Genomic DNA, 20,664 nt, shown 5'->3' with positions numbered 1-20,664 from the left:
GACTAGCGTCGGTATCCCAGGCTGCGGAGCTGGGGCAGGCACTGGGGAGCTACTGACGGTGCTGGAGAGAGGCGGAGGGCATAAGAAGTGTGCTTCCGGAGCTGTCACCTGACCGTGCGTCCTGGAGCAGAGCAGGGAGAGAGTAGAGGAGGAGGCCGTTCGCTCACGCGCTCACGCCGCGGACAGGCCTGAGATCGAGCCTTTTCCAGAGCGGCGGGGCGCTTGGGCTCCAGCATCTGCAGACGGACGTGGGGGTGGCTCCCAGTCCTGCTGTGATCTTGAGGAAATGACTGAAGTTCTCTGAGTCTCAGTTTCCTCAGCTGTAAAATGGGGTTACCCACTTGCCTCATTGAGAGATCTTAACTGCAAGCCGCAGAAAATTGCCGATTGAAGCAGAAAAGGAAAAGTCCGGAGGGAGACAGGGAGGCTGGAGAAACCAGCTCAGGGCCATGCCGCCAGGAAAGGAGCCCCCCAGTCCTGGCCAGGGGTGACATGGCGGGAACTCCAGTGCCCCAGGGCTGCTGGCGTGGAACCCTCTGGGCACAGCTACACCTGGGCACGGACACCCCCAAGATGGGTGTGGGCCTGGGGTGCAGTCTGCCATTTCCTTGAAAGAGATCCGTTGTGTCCCTGCCTCTTTGCTTCCCCAGCCGTTGAGCCAGTGGCTCTTCTGATTGGTGGGGCCTGGGCCACAGGCCTACGACCGTCCCCAGATCTCAGAAAATGAGGAAGGACAGCCAGGCTGACCAAGGCTTCCGCTGAACGCTCGTGGGGCATTCAGCACAGGCCCGGCAGTGGCCCGATCACTATTTAGGACAATGGGCCACACCCTATGCAAGGCCCTGGCCACCCAGCATGACCAGGATGTGTGTGACCCCACCTCTTACTGAACTCATTGCCAAGAGGGCGTCCGCCGTCATCCAGGGGACAGTTATGGGGGCCTGAAGCAGGCTATGGGATCAGCTGTTTTCCAGGGGTGCCCGGGCAGGCCCCCAGGTCTCTGCCCTTGACACTTGGGGCATGAGGAGAGGCTGGCATTTCTCCTCCATGTCTCACCAAGGAGCGTGGTGCGATTTTGGTGTGCTGACGGCCAGGCTGGGGGAGAGGGAGGCGTCTCCCGGGGAAGGCATGGTGGGACATGGAGGTGTGGGCAGCCCGCATCGGCTTTGAAAGTGGTGGCATTCCTCGAGCAGGGGGTGAGACTTCCTCGAGCAGGGGGCAAGACGGGGAGGCTCGAGTGAGGCAGGTGGGGTGGGGGGAGGAAGGCGAGTGCATTCAGAGGGCAGAGCCGACGTGAAAGCAGCTGAGAATCCCCAAAGACCCAGGGACAGACAGACCCGCAAACTCTTCAAGCTCCAGAGGAGAGCATTAAATGTACCGGATCCGCGTCTTGGGGCTAAAAGCTCTTTTGTTTTCCTAACTCAGAACATCTGAGTTATGGCATTTGCCTCTGGAAACCCCTCAGCAGGCAGAACCGCGCCAACGTAGCAGCCAAAGCCCAGAAATCAGAGTTAAGGGTTAGGACAGGCTTCATGAAAGACCAAGGCACCGGCCCGGGCTCTGCGTCTCCCACTTGGAGCCTATCTCCCGGGAAGTCCATCAGGATTCGGGCCGGGAGGCGGGTAATAACCCAGGGCCGGGGCTTCAGGGGCCATTACAGGGGAGTCGATGAGGCACGCCAGCAGCCCCCCCACACCTCCCAGCCCTCCTGCTCAGACACCTGGATCAGGGGCCGCGGAAGGAAGGCCGCTCTTGGCTGAGAAGTGCTTGCGAGGCCGATAAACGTTAATATCCATTTGGTCTTCCGTCAAAAGCAATCTTTGCCCAGATACCTCTGGGCATCTGTCAGGATCACCTCCCTGCCACACGGAATCTCTCGGAAACTCAATTGTTGTTTGGGAAGGAGCCCGCCGCCGCCTCTCTGAACCCTGGTACCATCCATCCTCATTAGGCTCCGTGTCTGAGCTGCCAGGCCTCGAGTGCCGACACCGGGTGGCTCTCCCTGGTGGACAGGGCATCTGGGGCCGGACGCCGCAGCCCGAGCCTGCTTCCTGGCGAGACCAGACCGGCCAAGGACGGGGCTCAGTGGCCCTGGCCACCTGGAGGGAGCTCGGCAGCTTCTATACCAGTGCCCCGCCCGGCATGCCTCCCACCCCTGGAGCCCCGCAGAGCCCCCTCAGAGAAGGAAGAGACGTGTCCAAGCAGCCCGCCTGGGGCAGCGCGCAGACCTCCTGAGGCCCAGCCTCACCCGTGTCTGTGGAGCTGGCCGTCACACCGTGGCCCTTAATTATCCAACACCTGAGCTCCAACCCAGGCCAGGGGACCCACCCGCAAGCGGCTGGCCTGGTGGGGAGCTGGCAAATTAGTTGACTTGTGTGAAGGCTGTAGGGCTGGGGAGGTAGGGGAGCCCAGAGGAGAGCCCCTAACCCACCCTGGGGTAGCCAATGGAAGCTTCTGGACAGGGAAGTCCAAGCGCTGGGGGACGAGGTGAGAACAGCATTCCAGGCATGCAGAGGTCCGCGGGGACGTGGCAGCGCTTGGCCTGGGACAGCGTGGGCTCTGCTCTGCTGGTGCAGGGAGCGTGAGGGGCCAGGACGAGAGGAGGGAGGCCGCCAGGGGCTGGGTCGGGTGCGGTTGTGCGGGCACATTAGAAGGCAGGCTTTGTTCCTGAGGGCCGATTGGGCTCCTGCCGCCCTCAGGATTTTCCCAGGTGAGGAGTGACCCAGAGACTTGGAGCCAAGGGCACGGCGGTTGTGGGAGAGTAGCTCAGGGAGTGTGAATTCTGTGGGCCCTGAATTGTGGCTGTGGAGAGTAGGGACTGCTGGGAGGGAGAGAGGCCACATGTGGCTCCTTGGGGCGGGGAGGCCACAGAGGCAGGTGTGGCATGGGGCCATTGGCCTTGACGGAACCCAAGCCTTCTCTCCACACTCCCCAAAGCCCACAGCGACCCAGGCCACACAGGGTCATGCTGATTGTCAAGGCCACTCCTAACCTTGACACAGGCACTCAGCCCCCACCCCTGCCCCAGAAGAGGAGGAGGGAAGGCAGGAAGGAAGGACCGTGTCCTGCTGACCTGTGATTCTGGGTGAGGGGCCTGACTTGGCTGCCATGTCTTTGGGAGGCCTCTCTGACCACTAGGGCCCAGCCGTCATGCTCCATCCTTGTTACAGGTGTGACCAAGCAGTTACCTGTCCACCTGCTGTCGCTTGTCACATGAGTGGCCGCTGGCCCTTTTGGCAATGACACGTCACCTCACTGAGCCTCACTTTTTCATCTGCTCGGTGAGGCTGACAGAGAACCGTTCACGTGGGGAGAGAGTCAGAATCCTTCACAAGCTCTTCCCCAGTGAGGGGGGCGCAGGGGGAGCAGCGGTCCACGCGGAGCCTTGGGGAGTCCCTGCGAACAGAGGCACCTGGCTCGCTCCTGTGGGATCTTGCAGCCAAGCATTGCGTTTAAAGGGAAGACTCCTCAAAACAGAGGCCAGGTTTCCTCATTTGGAAGGCGATGCGTGGGAGCGAGCGGGCTGTTTCCGGCTCACCTCCCCGCCGGCCGTGTGAGACTGGGAGGTCACATCCCCTCTTGCGGCACCCCCTTCCTCATCCAGTCACTAGTTTGGCCCTTGTATCTTGGGTTGGCCACCTTGCAGGGCCTGGGAAATGGGGTGGCCATGCCCGGGGCCTGGTGTGGGTTTTGGGTGGTCAGAAGGAAGGGCCAGCTGGGCGTCAGCTGACGGACCCGCACCCCACAACTTGCCTGCCTCTCTGCCCCGAGGCACAGCCTTGCCCCCACCGACATCTGCCCATGGCCTTGCTGCCACCAGGCCTCTTGGCCCACCCCTTCCCTCGCCTTTGCATGATTACCGCCAGGGTCACCGAAATCAGGTCCAACTCGACATCTCCTGCCGCAGGAACCGTGATAGGATCGATCCTGCTCTGCGGCCCCACTGGGATTCACCGCACAGCCGCCTGCTCCCCGCGCCACGAGCCGAGAGGCCCAAACCCCGTTCCGCGCTCTGCCAGGCGCTCTACTGTCGTGCGAGGTCAGCAGCTCAGACATGCTGCTAATTGGCTTCGCTGTGAGAGAAACTGTCCCCTCCCCACCTGAGCTCCCCAGGCAGGGAGGAAAACCCTTCCCTCGCTTGCAAAACATCAAAGGAGCCACCACGAAGCAGAGCCCAGCCTGGCGGTGGGATCAGGCTCGGGGAGAGATGAAAAGCTTCCTGGGCCGCCCCAGCCAGGAAGGCTGGACAGCAGGGCTGTGGGACCCTCCTCCCTGCGTGGGCTGAGGCTTCAGCCCGTCCTTGTCGCACAGGCTGTGGTGGCAGGGGGACCTGCCGTGACGTCGGTGGGCCACGGTGTCCCCGAGCCTCAGCCCGGCTCGACACCGACTCCCCACTACCCTGGGGAGTCCTTAGGGGCCGCGCACCCTAATACATGAGCGAGGTGACCCGCCCCGCGTCCCCTCCGCCGACCCACTCGGGGAAAGCTTGCCTCCGTGCAGAGCAGTTTGGATTTTGTAAACTTTTAACGTAAAACGGGGTAGTACACGCGGACGCTCAGCCCGGTAGCTCAGCGTTTGATAAATGGCAGCTCCGGCAGCTTTGCCAGGAGCCGGCAGGCGCTGACTGCCAAGCCTGGGAAGCGCGGCGGGGCGCCAAGCCCGGGGGTACCATTTTCAGTCAAAAACAAGGAGGAGGCCCGCTTCCTTCTGGGCTTGGCAGCTGGGTCTAAAGGAGAGGGAGGGGACGTTGGTTAGACCTACTGTGTGCGCCCCGTTTACGCTTTTCCTTCATTGCGCATTTCCCCTGCGGCCCTGCAGGGGTAGCGAAGGGATCGCTGCTGGTGCCTCTTTACAGAGAGGGAAACTGAGGCTCGGAAAGTGTCCGTGGCTTGTCTGAGGTCACATGGCCTGTGAGAGGCAGAGCTGCGATTCGAACGCTGGGGCATTCTGTCGCTGTGCTCTTGCCAGCGAGCCCGGGGAGCGTCCCGGGGCACGGCCCAGAGCTGGCCAGGAAGGAGGCTACTGCCTCCCGGGAAAGCAGGCAGAGCTTCCCCACGGCCGCCTTTGGAGGGCTACGTCCCACGTCCAAGTTCTTCGTTTCTTAGAAACAAGAATCCGCCTCGGCCGCAGCACCCCCCCACTCCCAGAATTGCCTGTCCAGGAGGTCTGGGGGGCCGGTGGACCCCAAAACTGCACAACCAACAGGATCCTGCCTGCAAATGATAAACGATTTCTGCGGCAGCTTCCTCAGAGTCTAGGGCAAGTGCAAGATCCTGCCTCCTGGGACCCTTCTAAAGTGGCAGAGACACCCCTCCCCATCTCACAGGGTTTGGACCCACCCAGCCCCCATCTCTTGGCTTCTCTGACCACCTGCCAAGACCCTGCTCAATATGCGGTTCAGCTGAGCGTCTCCTCCTCCGGGCAGCCCTCCTGGAGCCCACCCCAGCAGCTGGCTCAACATCCTCTGAGCTCCCAGCAAATGTACCAACAATTGTCAGCATCACGGACGACCATGTATCAGCCAGCGTCTGGAACCGTTACCATGTGGGTGGGAGCTGCTATGACCCCCGTTTTACGGATGAGGAAATAGGCATAGGGACAGAAGGAGCTGCCCAGCCCCGCGACTGCTGGCTTACGCGTCCGCCTCTCCTGAGGCTGTGAGCCTTCTGAGGGCCCGAGTCACCCCGTGAGCCCAGGCACAGCACTCAGGCGTCTGGAGCTGCAAGCTTTTCATTTCGCAAAAGCGAGAAGCCCAGACTTAGGTGTCCACCCTGCCTGTCGGCCGGAGTCCCAGTGGCATTTGGTGTCCTGGGTGCCAGCCGAGGGGCTGGTCCAGCTCAGCCGTGCTGAGGGCCGGGGAGCAACGCACGCCCCCTCAGCCTTGGGGTGCCCCCGTTCTGCAGAGGTCGCCCCTCCTCGCCACCTTGGCCTGCTTATCTGCCAATGGGAGCACAAAGCCCTCCCTCCCTGGGAGTCGGTGCTGCGGAGACCACAGAACCAGGCTCGGGCACCCAGGACAAGACCCGGGCTCTTAGCACCACGGCAGACAAGGAGCCAGGCAGACAGGGCCCATCCAAGGAAGGCGTCCCGGCAGAGATGGGACCTCGTGGAGCACAAGACAGGCCCCTGGAGCCAAGCTGAAAAACAGGACCATAGGCCACTCTGCTGCCCCCCTGCCCCCCTCCCGCTTGCCACCGCCCCGAACGCAGCCGCTCCTTCCCTTGGAACCGCCCGACACCATCTGCAGGACCATGTGGGCCCGGCCTTGCCTTGGCAGAGCCCCCAAGCGTACTTGGAAGACAGGCCAGGCGGCAGGCACTGGCTTTTGAGAATCTGCATCAAGAAAACATGCTCTGTCTTCCTACGTGCCACCTGCTTGAGAGGCCGGGCGGCGGCTCGCGTTCTGCACGGGTCACTTTGCAGCTGGGACCCGAGGGAGACGCCCCAGGAGCCGGACCCATGAAGATTTCAGCCTCAAAAGGAATTCTTTTGTTTCTCTACTTTTTTCTGCCCTTTTTTTTTGGCCTAAGTGGGGATTCATGTTCTGTTGGGACAAATGGCCAGGAAGTGGATACATCCATCCTTTGCTCGCTCCCTCTTCGTGTCTTCCCGTCTGGCTGATCCTTGCTCTGTAATTGAAGGCCTTCTGCTTGGTGACATCCGTCCAGCCAGCGTCCCTGAAGTCCAGCTGCAGCTCAGCCTGGACCTCGGAGTCAGAGGAAGCAAACTCCTGGGAACGTTGGAGACCCGGCAGCCAGTCTGTGGCCTCGAGGGCACTTGGAACTTGCTGGCCACGTTGAGCAGCGATCGGCGTGAGGGCGAGGCTAGGGTATTGAGTCTGAGGTCTTGGCCGGGGCCGGGCTCACTCGGTCACTCGGCCCGGGGATCAGGACAGCCCATGGCAAAGGCCGGCAACATCCAGAGCAGGGGCCTCGAACTGCGGCTCTTATCTCTTGGCCGGTGGCGAAATCAGTGTAATGACTTGGGATCCACGTTGCTTTCTAAATCGAGCAGAGTGGAATGGAGTAGAACAGGATAGAAAGTATTCGAGCACATCTGTCTTCATAAGGGCGGGTATCGTTCTAGGAAGTTTTGGGTTCCCGATACGAACACCCGTGAGCGTGGGTGTTCTGATGTCACCTGCCTTTCCTGGGGTCATGGTCATCAAGTCCAAACGCCACTTCTGCAAAGTGTTGTCATGGAGGTGTCTGGGCCGTTCACGGCGTGGCTCACGGTTCATGAGCCCCAGGGGAGAGCACTCACGTAGCACACGGTCGCCGTGGCTTCTAGGCCGGTGCACACTGAAACCGTCTCATCGGGAGGGTCTGCCACACGGGGGTGCTTGAGGCGTACTTTCCCGGAGGGGAGAGAAAGGCAGGGAGGCCCCGGCGGCCCCCGAGCCCATGGATCGTGCACCCAGGCCGAGCCCCAGCCAGGCTCCTGACTGTTATGGGCAGGGGGAGAGAGGGGCTGAGAACGGGGTTTGGAGGTCAGCTGTCGGCATAAGAGGCCTGGCAGGGGGACAGGGAGGCACCCGGGTCTGGTCAGTGGCAAATGAGAGTGACATGGGGGGTAGAACATTGGCCTGTGGGTGTCCAGCCTGGCCTTTGGCTGAGGGCGTGAGAGGTCAGACGGCCCACTCCATGCTCACGGCCCCCTGACTTCTGGCCAGTGTCCGAGCTTCTGTCCACTGTAAGGACGAGGGGGACAGAGAAGAGGGTTAGGGTAAGGGTTCGGTGAATAAGGTGCTCGGGGAGGGACTCAGCCCCAGTATCTGCCGTGGCCAGCTGTCAACACCAGCCCACCTTGGGCACTCTGCCCGTCCGCCTCCATTTCCAGGGCTTATGCCCTGCCCGCGCCCAGAAGCCCAGCACCGCAACCCCCATTCTACTTCATAACAATGGTGACAGGCAGAGTTAACAATGGTGGTGATAATAGGACCAGAGCTCTGCCCTTTGCCCATCCCTGGAGTCCTGGGAGGCCGGCCTGGCTTGTCAGTGGGTGAGGATACACGAGGCCCAGAGGGGAGGGATGATGTCCCCTGGCCACACGGCCGCACCTGTCGCAGGGACCTTGTCCTTCCACTAGGCCCTACCCGGACTGCCTTCCAGAAGCTAGCTATGCTGGGCATACCCACTCTCCCCACGTCTTAGATCAGTCCTGTTCCATCTGGGTGAGGGTCCCCTGTGTCCCTCTGCCCTAAGGGAGATGCTCTGTGGAACATCTGAATGGATGAAGGTGGAGTGGGGTGGGCTGCCGGACGTCTCCGGGCCTGAGTCTGGAAGGAACATCAGGGTGTTCCTGGGGGAGGGGCAGAGGGGGAGGGGCAGAGGGGAGACCCAAGGCCAGGCCTGGGCTCAGTGCTGTTGTTCTCCTGCAGCGGGCATGCATTGAGCACCAGCTGTATGCTAGTCCCTGAGCATATTCTCAGTGGACCGCCAGGGCCCATGGGGGAGGTGCTGCTGGGACCCCCAGGTATAGACGAGGAAGCTGAGGCTCAGAGAAGCAGAGTAATGGCTGGCCTCTAAGCGGCAGGGCCCTGGTCCTAACCGTCACCCCCCACCGGGCCCCCGACTCTCTCCCCCTCCGGCAGAAACAGGCTCCCGCTGCCCGCTGCCTTCTCGAGACTTCTCGGGGGAGCATCTGAGCTTCTGCCAGGATTAAGCCTTTCAAAGGGCACGTGCTCAGGGTCCCAATCCGGCCGTCAATACCGCGGCCCACCACCTCTCAGATCTCTCCGAGCCTGATCGAATTTCCTTCCCCAGCCAGTCCCTTCTGAGCACTGGCACCTGTCAGGGCCCGGCCAGCTTTGCCATAGTGGGGCAAGAAGAAGGAAGTGTCATCCCCCTGCCACTCCCTGACGTCAGAGCTGCCCAAAGGCTGTGAGTGACAGGTCCCCGGGGACAGATGCAGAGCGGGAGGCCAAGCTCACCGCAGACGATGCACCGGGCGGTTCCGGGCGACTGAAATCAGGCTGCTTAGTAATGAAACCAGCGGCTCTCGCGGGCACCGCAGCAAATCTCTACCGCCCCACACGCGGGTACAGATGGAGGCGGGCGGGGGGGTGCTGCCTCGGCAAGTGAGCAAGGAAAAGGCTTGTTACGCAGAAAGAGTTGGCGGGGGGGGGGGGGGGGGGGGGGAGGGGAGCCAGGAACAGGGTTGTCAGCGGATCCTGTGAATACTCGCGGCAGCTCTGGCCTGGACCCGTGCGGTACTTCGAAGCAATTTAACGGATGGGATTCCCGACTCCCAACTCAAGAATATTATTAAAACGAGTTACAGGGGCCGCTCAGCTGCTTGTTGGTACCCAAGTCACACCCCTGTGGGCTGTGGACTCCTCCCCACTCCCCGGGAAGTGGCTGGGGCTCTGGTTCCCCAAGCCCCCACTGATCTCCGCCGGGGCCTCTTATGCTGGGGGAGGGCGCGCGTGACTCAGAATGGTTTTGAGAGACGGAGGCTGTGCCTGGGCGCGTGTGTGCTCTGGGTTCTTCAAAACTCCAGAATGGATTTGTGCTCAGTTTTGTTTTGACCTGGGAAGAGACATGAGGACCCTTGCCCACCCCTCTTATTGGACCCGTGGGGAAACTGAGGCCCAAGCCAGGATGGGACCAGTCCAGGGTCCCACAGCAAGGCAGCAGAAGCGGGCCTGGAAGCCACGTTTTCTCCAGCCCCATCCACCGAGATTCCTTCCTGGGGGGCCATTTGGGGGGCCTGGGGGCATTCGGTCAATCCCACCTGGGGCTACCATGAGACCCCTGAGTCCCTGCTCTGCTCCAGGCCCCTGCCCGCCCCGGGGACCGAGTGGGGCAGGGAACACACGTCAGGGCTGGGGGTCCTGGGGTGGTTGGTGCCACCTCTCTGTCCTTTGCAGGTGTTTCAGCGCCGGGAGGACGGCTCCGTGAACTTCTTCCGAGGCTGGGACGCCTACCGGGATGGCTTCGGCAAGCTCACGGGGGAGCACTGGCTAGGTGAGAGCCGTGACCCCTGCCCGGCACGGCTGCTCTGTCTCCATGCACCCCAGCCCCAGGGAGCACGCCCTCCCCGCCTGGGTAGTCAGGGCCCCCGGGTCTCACGCCCCTGAGCCAGCTCACAGGGGCGCACGGGAAGGTGATCGGTGCATTCAGCGGGAATGAGGTCAAGGAGCCGGAAGCCAAAGGACATGCGGGCAGTGCGAGGGGGTCCCTTGGAGGTGTGTGCTTTTCCCCATTGGGACGCCCTGGGACCTGGTCGCCGTCCTGGATCCAGTGAGTTAGGGGGCAGGGACAGGGCTCAGTTTCAAGTACAGGGAGGGTCACGACACCCCCAAAATACCCTGCATTCAGGGGTCAGCCGATGCCCGGGACCCCCAAAATACCCTGCATTCAGGGGTCAGCCGATGCCCAGTGTGCGCTTGGGGCACCAAGGGCGTAACTCCCGAAAGAGAGGCCGGGGTTCCTGAGGCCCCGTGACACGTTGCACGTTTCTCACAGCTGTTGCACACGGGCTCCGAAGCCTGTGTTCACATTGCCCTTATTTACTTACTATTTATCTTGAAATCCACTCGGGGTTTTACAATTTGAGTATCTTGCCTGAGTTCGTTCTGAAGCATGCGTCCATAAAAACCTCAGGTCTGAGGTCCTACATGTATGTGGGAGGTAGCTGGGACTTGAGGTGAGCTTGGGGTTTTTTTACATGTATATATGATTCACCGTTTTAAAGTCCACCATTCGGGGTTTTTTTTAGTATATTCACAGAGTTGTGTAACCCTCGCCCCTACCTATTTCCAGAATGTCTTCTCTACCCCCAAACAGAAGCCCTGTGCCCCCATTAGCAGTCACCCCCATTTACATTTTTAACACATATTAAAATGGGGGTGCCTGGCTGGCTCAGTCGGAGGAGCTCTTGATCCCGGGGCCGTGAGTTCGAGGCCCATGTTGAGTGTGCCTTAAATAAACACACCTTATAAAATAAAATAAAACACACAGCGTTGGACTGACCCACCATGTTGGAATGGCCTTACACACCCCACAATACCCGGGCCCCACTTTGGCTTCCCCGGGCCTGGGTATCTGGGAACGCCCCCCCAGCAGGGCTGGGGCAGGAGGGAAAGGAGGTGAGAACAAAGGTGTGAGGCTTGTGGCTGGTGGGGAGCGCCATCCGAGGGCCGGGCTCTAAGTAGGGGTCAGGAAGGTCCCAGGCCTGTAGGAGTTTCAGGGGAACGTCTGGGGGAAAGATGGGGTCAGTTGCAGAGGTGGGACGGGGTCGGTGCCCCCTCGCCCCTGGCACAGAGGCACCTGGGTGGTGATCTGCAGTGTCATTTGCCTAATGTCTGTCTCCCCGACCCTGGGACCCACGAGGGCAGAACCCTCTCTGTCCTGGCCTCCACTGTGTCCCTGTTACGGGGCGGGTACCGGCCGCAGAACTTTATTACCCCAAGTCTCTACTTAGCTCGCACCTCCCGGCCCACTTTATAGACTTCAGCCCTGACACCTCACGCCCACCCGCAGAGGGTGGGTGGCCCTGACATTGTCCTTCCCTTTTATGGGTGAGGAAACTGAGGCCCAGAATGAGTGGTGTGTGTGTGTGTTGGGGTGGAGGAAGCCTGGGCAGGATTCCCAAGCTTTACATTATACACTGAACTGTGTGAGTGAGAGCAGGGGAGGGGCCGGGGGAGAGGAGCTTCTAGGTGGGAATACCCTTCCCCCGCCCCCCACCTGGGTGGGTGCGTCAAGATAGGGAGAGGGTGGCCAGGTGGGGGCCCTGTTTCCGCATCACCGCCCGCCCCCTTGGAGCGGTGTTGGTGACTCCGCCACTCACCGCATCTTAATTGAAATCTATCAGCAGCCACGGAAGGTGCTGGAAAGTGCGGGAGGAAGCATTTAAGCGGGGCCTTGATTAGCTCCTAGCAGACCGGGAGCGCTGAGGAGAATGTCAACTCAGCCCTCAACTCCCCTGGCCATTCCCTCCCTCTGCTTTTCCACACTCCCCTGCCACCTTCTCATCCAGTGTTTTGTCTTTTCCTATTGAGTTATGGGAGCTCTTTATATATTAAGGTTATTGATTCTTTGTCAGGTACACATGATATATATTTACTCCCGGTCGTTTGTCCTTCAGCCTTTTTTTTTTTTTTTTTGTAAAATTATTGCTTATTTCCTAGACATTTAAAACTTTTATGTAGCCAATTCTTGCCATGCTTTTCCTTCATATCCTCTGGGCTTTAGGCCCTCCTTTTCCCTTCTGGTTTTACAAAAATGTCTCCTTTTTTAAAAATGTTTTTTGAATGTTTGTATTAGATACAGATCTTGAATCCATCTGGGAGTTTGTCAGGGTGATGGTATGAGGTTTGGGGGCCTAATATTTTTCCTCTCCATTTTAACCCACCAGCTCCCTCTTTCTCCAACTCTGATGGTGATGGGGTCCAATCTCAGCCCACCATCCAGGGGCCCAGCGAAATGGGGGTTGGAGAGATGCAGAAAGTGAGGAGAGAGGGAGAGCGAGGGAGAGAGGTGGCCTTCACAGCAAGAAGGGTGAAGAGGAGGACCCCCAGCGCCCCCACCCTGCCCCTCCTCCAGGGCACCGTGCCAGGGGCCCCTCGTGGGCACGGGGATGGCTTCGCCCAGAGGAGTGGCGTGCTAATGGTGGGCCCTGGGGCACCAGCAGCCACTCAGTGAGGGAAAGGAATCTGGAATCTTCCAGCATCCCTGCTGGGCTGGTGTCCCTCTTGCCCTATCCCTGAATCAGGTTGTTTGTCCTGGACAAGAACTGGGTAAGAGCAAGGAGTCCGGGCAGGTCTGCCTGGGTTCAAATCCCAGCTCGGCCACTCCCCAGCTGCGTGGCCTGGGCCGGTCCCTTCAACCCCTGTGCCGCACCCTCACCCATCGAGCAGCGATAACAGGGCCCCTGCCTCGTTGATCATGACAGCCGCAGCGAACACCTGGATAATGTGTGCAGCAGGCCGGGCCCTGTTCTAAGAGCTGTACAGGGATTCTTTAATTAAATTGGACTCATTCTAATTCTCCTGGATTCATTAAGCCACAAGAAGTGCTCGGAACAGTGCCTGGCATTTGCGAGGGCCGTCCAGCTGGTGGGCAGTTGTCATCGTGTCCACCGCCTGCCCTTTACAGCGTGCGAAGCCCTCGTGGCCCCTCACCTCGGCCCCGGGAGGCCTGCGACGCAGGTGCACAAGCTGGGGTGCGAGTTGGGGCCCCCAGAGGGGGAGTGGCTTGCTCTGTAACTCCAGCCCAGGGAGGAGCAGAGAGAGGCAGGGGGACGAGACCCTTCTCTCAAAGCCCGGTCCTGGGCAGGTCCTGGGAGAGTAGGACGGGGGTGGGGGGGGTGGGGGAGCTTTAGGGAGATGCTGGGCGAGGTCTGCCGCGGGCACTGCTGTTACTCCGCTCTCGGCAGAGTCTCCCCAGCGCTGCATGTGGACCATGGGCCCGAGGCTTCCCTCTGGCCTGGGCACAGAAGGGGCCGCACGGTCTTCCCGCCCCTTAGCTTGTACTATGCCCTGACCCTCCTGCGGGGGGGTCTGGAGCTCAGGAGGGAGAGGCTGATGAAATGTCACTCGATGCTGATAACTTGTAATTTTAATTAAACGCCCTCTTAATCAAGAGGTAATCAAACTGGCAGGGAAGCACCTTGAAAGCGAGTGTGTTTGAGAGGGAGGGAGGGCGAGGGACGATGGGGCGCGGGGGCCAGGCCCCGGAGGCAGCAGGAGACTCAGACCCCGCCTTCCACTGCTCAGCCACTAAGCCGGAATTTATTGAGTGCCTATTGTATACGGAGTCACACTCAGATGCTGGGGTTCAGTTGAGTTGCTCTCAGTGAGTTTCCACGCTAGGGGGCAGACAGAAAACAGGAAGCAGGGACACAGAATGAGAAACACCGAGAGGGGGAGCCCCCAGGTGGACAGACGTCCTCAACCCAGACGGGAGGCCAGGCAGCCTTCCTGAGGGGAGACCTGAAGACGAACAGAACCTAACCTGGTGGAGTAGGGAAAAGTGTCCCAGGCAGAGGGAACAGCAATGCGTGAAGACTCAGAGGCTAGACCCCTTCCAGCTGGAGCCCAGAGTGGGAGAGAGGATAAGGGGGGCTGTCACCCCTCACCCAGATTTTCCAGGTTCCTTCTGACTCCTGTAGTCTTTCTACTAACCTTCCGCTCCAACATTTAGAAAGCATAACCTGACTTAAAGCAAACAGAGAAAACCAAACACGAGAAACCGTCAGCCCTGTTTCCTGCCAGGGCCGACGGCGCAAACCTTCCTGTCACCAACCATGTGAGCTTGGCTCTCGGGTCTCCTCGGTCCCCTCTTGTGGGGGGTCACCTTGTAAGCCCCCCACCCAACTTCGGCCGTTCTCTCCCCCACTCCAGGGCTCAGGAGGATCCACGCCCTGACCACGCAGGCCACCTACGAGCTCCACGTGGATCTGGAGGACTTTGACAACAGCACAGCCTATGCCCGCTACGGGAGCTTCGGTGTGGGCTTGTTCTCCGTGGACCCCGAGGAAGACGGCTACCCACTCACCGTGGCCGACTACTCGGGCACGGCAGGTAGGACCCGGGGCCGCAGCAGGGAAAAGGAAGGGCGAGGTGGGGGTGGGCACCCACCAGTGTCCCCACCCAGGAGGACAGAGGAACTCCAGGTCTGGTGCTCCCGGCCTCCACCTTCGAGTCCCACCTGGTCCTCATCCCAGCAGCATGAAACAGCAGGACCCAAATCGCTCACCCATTCTGCAGATGAGCAAAGTGAGCCCCGAGCCAGGAATCAGGACAGCTGGGGCTTGGGTTCTGCTGGACCCCTAAAGTGTGGTGGCCACACCCCTCTAGGCTGGGTTTCTCTTAGGTGGAGGCAGGATCAGGAAAGGGAGTGTATGAAAGAGGTGGGAGGAGGGACAGAGACCGCCAGGACCCAGGGACAGCCGGGGACCACAAGGTGGCCCCATGGGGGCATGCGAGCCACGCAGACACCGTGCGTGGATATGTGGGGGGCGTTGTGTCCGTGTGTGCACGCACGTCCGGGGAGTCCCCAGGATACACACTGTGCGCGCGCCTTGCAGGGGACTCCCTCCTGAAGCACAGCGGCATGAGGTTCACCACCAAGGACCGCGACAGCGACCACTCGGAGAACAACTGCGCCGCCTTCTACCGCGGAGCCTGGTGGTACCGCAACTGCCACACGTCCAACCTCAACGGGCAGTACCTGCGCGGCGCGCACGCGTCCTACGCCGACGGCATCGAATGGTCCTCCTGGACGGGCTGGCAGTACTCGCTCAAGTTCTCGGAGATGAAGATCCGGCCGGTCCGTGAGGACCGCTAGACGGGCGCGCCGTCCGCGCCCCGCCCCCCGCCCCGCCCCCCCACATGCCCCCTCCCCGGCCCCGACCCCACCCTGCATCTCCTCCGACGCCCACTTGCCCGCCCGCCGGTGACCTGCTCTCGCGTTGGGGGGGGGGCACCTCCGTGCTGTCCCCACCCCCCACTTTACCTGTGCTGACGTGGGGCAGGGCGCACTGGACAACCCCACATTCTCCCTGCCCAGACTTTGGCTCCTGGGCTACGCGTCTTGACTTCCCTTGGCCAGCAGTCCGCCAAGCACCCCGGCGCCCCTCTACTTTGCCAGTCCAAACACCTGGTGCTTGGGGGGCACAGAGTAGGGGGAGGTGGCACCCCAGCAGCCCTTTGAGCAGACAGAGGGGCTGTTTGGATCTTTCTGAGTCCGGTCTGAGGCCAGCCTCCTCCGGCCCTCCTGCCCCCCCTCCTTCGCTTCCATGGTGCCTGGGGATCCTACCTCTGCCCTAAGGACGGTGGGGAGCGGTGGTGCGGAGGGCTGCCTGCAGCCAGGGCTGAACCACCATATCCCACCATTCCCGAACCTAGGCTGGGGCGCAGCTGTCTGTGGGGTCTCAGCCCAAGGTGGCCAGGGCCAGGTCCCTGGAGCTCCCCCCCACCCCCATGCAACCCCTGTAGCTACCCCCCCACCCCCGTCCACCCCTGTGTTCCTGCAGGCCTGGAAGGTCCTCAGTCCCTTTGGCTGCTGTGCCCAGCCTCCTGCCTTCCTGGGGCAGCTGGAGCCCCACCCCACCCTGTCCTCTTGCCTTGGGGAGGCTGGGGCACATCCTGCTCCCTCCGGGCCTGGCCAGTGAGGACCTCTTTATTTTTTGGGCTGCCATGGGCTTGAACCACAATCCCCAATTCCCAGGGACTCCAGGGTCTCAGGGCCTCCTGGCATCAGGCCTGCAGGGTGGAGGCTGGACGGGGAGGGGGGTCCAGTGGCTGTTTCCCCGTTAGCTCCGAGATGTGGTCTCAGGGGGGAGGCCGCCCCCTGCTGGTGATCATGGGTGCTGCCACCTCGGGTCGGGGGGAAGGGCGGGACGCACTGGGCAAATAGGGGAACTGCGGCACCACCAGACGCTCGAAACAATCTGTCATTGAATCCTCCCAATGCTCAGTGTCCTATCATTCTACCCCCCAACAAGAACTGCAGGTTCCCAAGGTCAGCGCCCCAGAAGAGCCCCCCTACCCCCCTGATGGATAGCGCTGCGACCCTGATGCCCTTGCCCTCAGCCCCAAGCACGGGGCTGTTTTTCTAAGTTCCTCCCTGTGGGGATTTGATGGGGGCCTCTGAGAGGTTCTCAGAGGCCAGCTTGGGGTGGGGTGCACCAGTGGCCCCCTCAGGCAGGAGGGAGGGGGTGTTTCCTTGTAGGACGCCCGAAGGTAGGTGAACACAGGCAAAGAGGGGAGCGTGGGGTTCAGCTCTCTGTTCCTCTCCCACCAAAGTTGTGCTGCACGAATCGTGCAGCAGAGTTGGCTGGGGGCAGCAGGAAGGGCTCCGAGTGTGGCCGACTGTCTGTGCAAGCTGGCTGGTCCCCGCCATAGTACCACCCGGTCATGGCATTCAGCCAAGTTTCGCTAGACATCCACTGTGGGCTGAGGGCTGCCTGGGTGCCGGGCAGCACCGAGTCCCTGCCCTATCGGCCTGGACTTGAAGCAGACATGGCCAAGAGACGGGCAGCGCAGCCCGGTGTGACCCGATGCTGGGGGGCAGCCCAGCTGCAGGGGGGCTGGGGCAGTGTGAGGATGCTGTTGGGGGGGCTCCATATGACTTGAAGGGAAGGCCCCCTGCCAGCCCCCTTCTCCGTCCTCTAGAAGGGGAGCCAGCCCATCCGAGCTGCTGAGACCCCAGCCACAGTGCCGCGGCCGGATCGGACCCCAAGTCCTCATCCCAGGGAGTCCCCTTCTCCCCCACTAGCCCCAGGCTAGAGCTGGCTTCTGCTGCCAGCCTCGCGGTGCCAGCCGCTGTTTGGAAAGTGTCAGGCGTTTTCTGATCTGTCATCAAACAAACTCCTGGTGAGTGTGGTGTAAATGGATTCACAGATGTGCGTGTGTGCCAGGAAGCTCAGGGGCACTCCTGCCAGGGCTTGGCTGTAGAACAGACATATCGCGGCTCGGGCCTGGTGGGGGGTGGGGGGAGCATCCGGACGACCTGGAGACACCCGTTCCTTCCTGCCCAAAAGCACCAGCCCCACGCCCAGCCCAGGACTGGCACCATCATGGGACATGGGCCGGGTCCAACGCTGGCTGAACGGGCACAGAGCCGTCTGGCGGGGACAGCCAAGGCCACAGCACCCCAGTCCCTAAAGGGCACAGCTAGCCCCGCACACCTGCTCTGAGCCAGGGGGGCAGTGGTGAGCAAGACAGGCTCTGGCCCTGGCCTCCGGGAGCCCCCCTGTGATGTCCGTGCGAACGGACATGAGTGGGAGTGACTGCAGGAAGAAGGGGGTGCTAGGACAGCAAGTCGCAAGAGGCAGCTCTCCCAGGACCTGACGGATGACGGATGTGTGCAAACTGTCACCCAGGACCCAGGCTCACCGCACCCGACCGTCTCGAGGGGCCCGAGTTGATGGTTTGGCGGTGGGGGCCTGTGGTCCTGCTATCACATCTGAACGGACCGAGGCCCCTGTCCCTTTCCTTCTTCCTTTGATGAAGACAGCGAGCCAGGCAGAAGAGGGGGTCTCTACACAGGGACCTCGGGGCAGTGCCTGTGGTCCCACAAGCTTCTGGAGGTTCCTCTCCACCAGCACAGGGAGGTTCTGTGGAACCAGCCCGTGGCCTCACTCGTTCCGCGGCCCCCAAACTTTGGACGCATCTCTGAGAGTTAAACCAGAGGCCACCCTGGGCCGCCTGAGCTCGCTGCTGAGGACGGATGGTTCCCGGGCTCCCACCTTGGCCGCCAGGACATACGGACAGCGCTGTGAACAGGTCCCAAATTGCATTTCCCCCCTGCAGCCGCATGTAAATTGGTTTGATAAATGTTTGTCTTGGGGCAGAAGCAGTATCGCAGGCCCGCCTCTTCCTTGTCCCCCGGCTCCCACCGTCGGCCACCCTCGTTCACACAGGCGTCTGACAGGCCTGGCTGGGGCCAGAGCCCTGTCACCCAGCACGCGGAGCATCAGTCGGCAGGAACTGCGGGCATCCGCGACACCAGGAGAGATGCTGTGTCTGCGGACACAGGGGGACCGGGGTGGTTGGCCACATCTGTCCTGTGCGGCTGGAGGAGCAACGTGCCCGCAGGGGACGAGCTCAGCCTCGAACAAAGGATGCGAGGCTTTGGTCCCAGTGGCCGGGCCTCCCCAGGGCCACCGTGTCTTCACCTGCTTGCAGGCAGAGAGCTGTCCCCAAACCCCGAGTGGGCCGAGCAGCCGGCGGGACTCCGCAAAGCCATTCGGTAGAAGTCGGCCGTGGTGGGACGGCGTGGAGACGTTGCGGGAGCGGGCGAGCCTTGGGCGGTGCCGACGGGTGGCCTGACCGTCCACGCGGGGCTGGCTGGGGGTGTACGGAGCTTCTGGAGGGCCTCCGCGGGTTGGACAGAAGCTGGTCCGGGCTGTGCACAGTCGGTGTCCTGTGTGTTCCTGTCTCTAATAAAATCTCATGGTGACCCAGCTAGGGCCTCGGCCTCTAACGTCGCTTGGGGCCCCACGCCGGACCCTGGAGCGCCTTCCAAGACTCTCCCGCACGATTTCCCCAGACTCCCTCCCCTTTCCTGTCTTGATTTCTATTGAAGAAACATGTCTCCGGGCACCTCTGTGCCCCCCAGGGGCCGCACCAGACCTCGATCAGACTCAGAGGCACACCCGGCCAGCCGCTGGGCCGCCGAGGCCGGCGGAGGGGAGGCCTGGCCCCCCGCAAGCTGCACCCCGCGGGAAGAGCCTCCTGGGGCTGGGCTTCAGGGGCTGAAACTGTGAATCCCCCCAGGGTCCTCAGGGTGACCAACTGGCCCTGTGGGCTCTCTCTTGGGGCTGGGGCTGGAGTCCTGAGGAGCTGAGACTATTAAAAACAACAGCCCCTCATGGCTATTTATTCATAAAATAGGACCGAACAACCCCGAGTTTACTTTGTGGCATCCAACATTTCTTGAGGGCCCACGTCAGAGACCTGGGAGACCGCTGGAGGGGGTCTGTGCGCCCAGCCATGGGGTAGACAGAGGTCTCTGTCCAGGTGTCTGGAAGCTTCCAGACCGTTCACAGAACGCCACGCCCCTCCACAGTGTCCCCGGCCAATAGCATGCCGTCCTGCCGGCTATGAAAGCTCTGTGTGGGGCCCACGGGAAGTGATGGAGGTGATCGTGGCCACCAGGGGCCACACCTGCTCCAGGAGCGGGCCGTGCCCAACTTGGCCCCTCTCCTACAGCCACTAAAGCTTCCCCATGGGGGGGGGGGTCCCTGGGCAGGAAGCTGCTCTGCCTCAGCTCACGGGACCAACTAGGAAGGTTCTGTGAACTCGGTCACACAGGTTTTTACAGCTGATGAGGGTGCTTGCGTTTTAGCCATAAACAGCGTGTCCCACAGCACGGGGACAGGTTGCCCCAGAAGGGGGCGTTCAGCCGGCACCACCGGCAGCTCTCACAGGGAACAAGGGACCCTGGGAGGCCTGTGCAGATGAAGACGGCACCGTCTGGGCTCCCTTGAACACGGGAGCTGCCAACACTGATGGAGTGGGTACTACACCTGACCACCTGTCACCCCGCAGCTCACAACGCCCGCCGAGATGTGGGCACCGCAGCTGTCCCCAGGCATGTGGGGACACGGAGGCTCAGAAAGCGACTTGCCCAAGACCACTGGTGCGAGGCTAAAAGGTGGTAGGGCAGGGTGTCCAAGAGCCCTGTTAGGGACGCGGGCTTCACACAGCCGGGCTGTGTCACCCCAGCAGGTCTCATCCTTGCAACGTCATAGCCCCATGCAGAGAAGCAAGGGCAGGGGTGTCTCGAGGAGCTCAGGCTGCTGGTCTGCTGGGACATCCCGGGACTTGGCCCTGATGCTTAGGGCAGTTTCCCAGGGAACGTCATTCTTGGTGTAAGGAAGCAGGACCCCCCGGCAGCCCCTTCCCCATTTACCCCGACCCTGTGAAAAGCCTCTGTTGAGGGAAGCCGAACCTGAATGGATCCTACCGCTGACTGTCACAGCCTGAGCCATCCCTGACCTTCCCAGGGCCCAGAGCCTGCCCATCGCTGCTCTGGGGGCCCGGACTCGCCCCCTCTCCCACTTCTCATTCCCTAGAGGAAGCCCAGGAAGTACACTTTAAAACAATCTTTTGGGGGCGCCTGGGGGGCTCAGTTGGTTCAGTGTCCGACTCTTGGTTTCAGCTCAGATCATGACCTCAGGGTCGTGAGATGGAGCCCCTTGCTGGGC

At 61.5% G+C, this 20,664-nt stretch overlaps 1 protein-coding gene across 1 annotated transcript in view; it reads left to right on the top strand.

Annotated features, from left to right (window-relative positions):
* The window catches only part of FIBCD1 (fibrinogen C domain containing 1), a 31,312-nt gene extending 16,016 nt beyond the window's left edge, over positions 1–15,296 (top strand). Inside the window, exons 5-7 of the mRNA XM_026514362.2 lie at positions 9,872–9,968; positions 14,351–14,530; positions 15,037–15,296. Of these exons, the coding sequence (XP_026370147.1) occupies positions 9,872–9,968; positions 14,351–14,530; positions 15,037–15,296 (537 nt within the window). The remainder of the gene's footprint in view (positions 1–9,871; positions 9,969–14,350; positions 14,531–15,036) is intronic.
* The last annotated feature ends 5,368 nt before the right edge of the window (positions 15,297–20,664 follow it).

Source organism: Ursus arctos, unplaced genomic scaffold (genome assembly GCF_023065955.2).
Source record: "Ursus arctos isolate Adak ecotype North America unplaced genomic scaffold, UrsArc2.0 scaffold_18, whole genome shotgun sequence".
Lineage (NCBI taxonomy): Eukaryota > Metazoa > Chordata > Mammalia > Carnivora > Ursidae > Ursus > Ursus arctos.
Note: the sequence above shows the minus strand (reverse complement) of the source record. Positions and strands in the feature narration are given on the sequence as shown.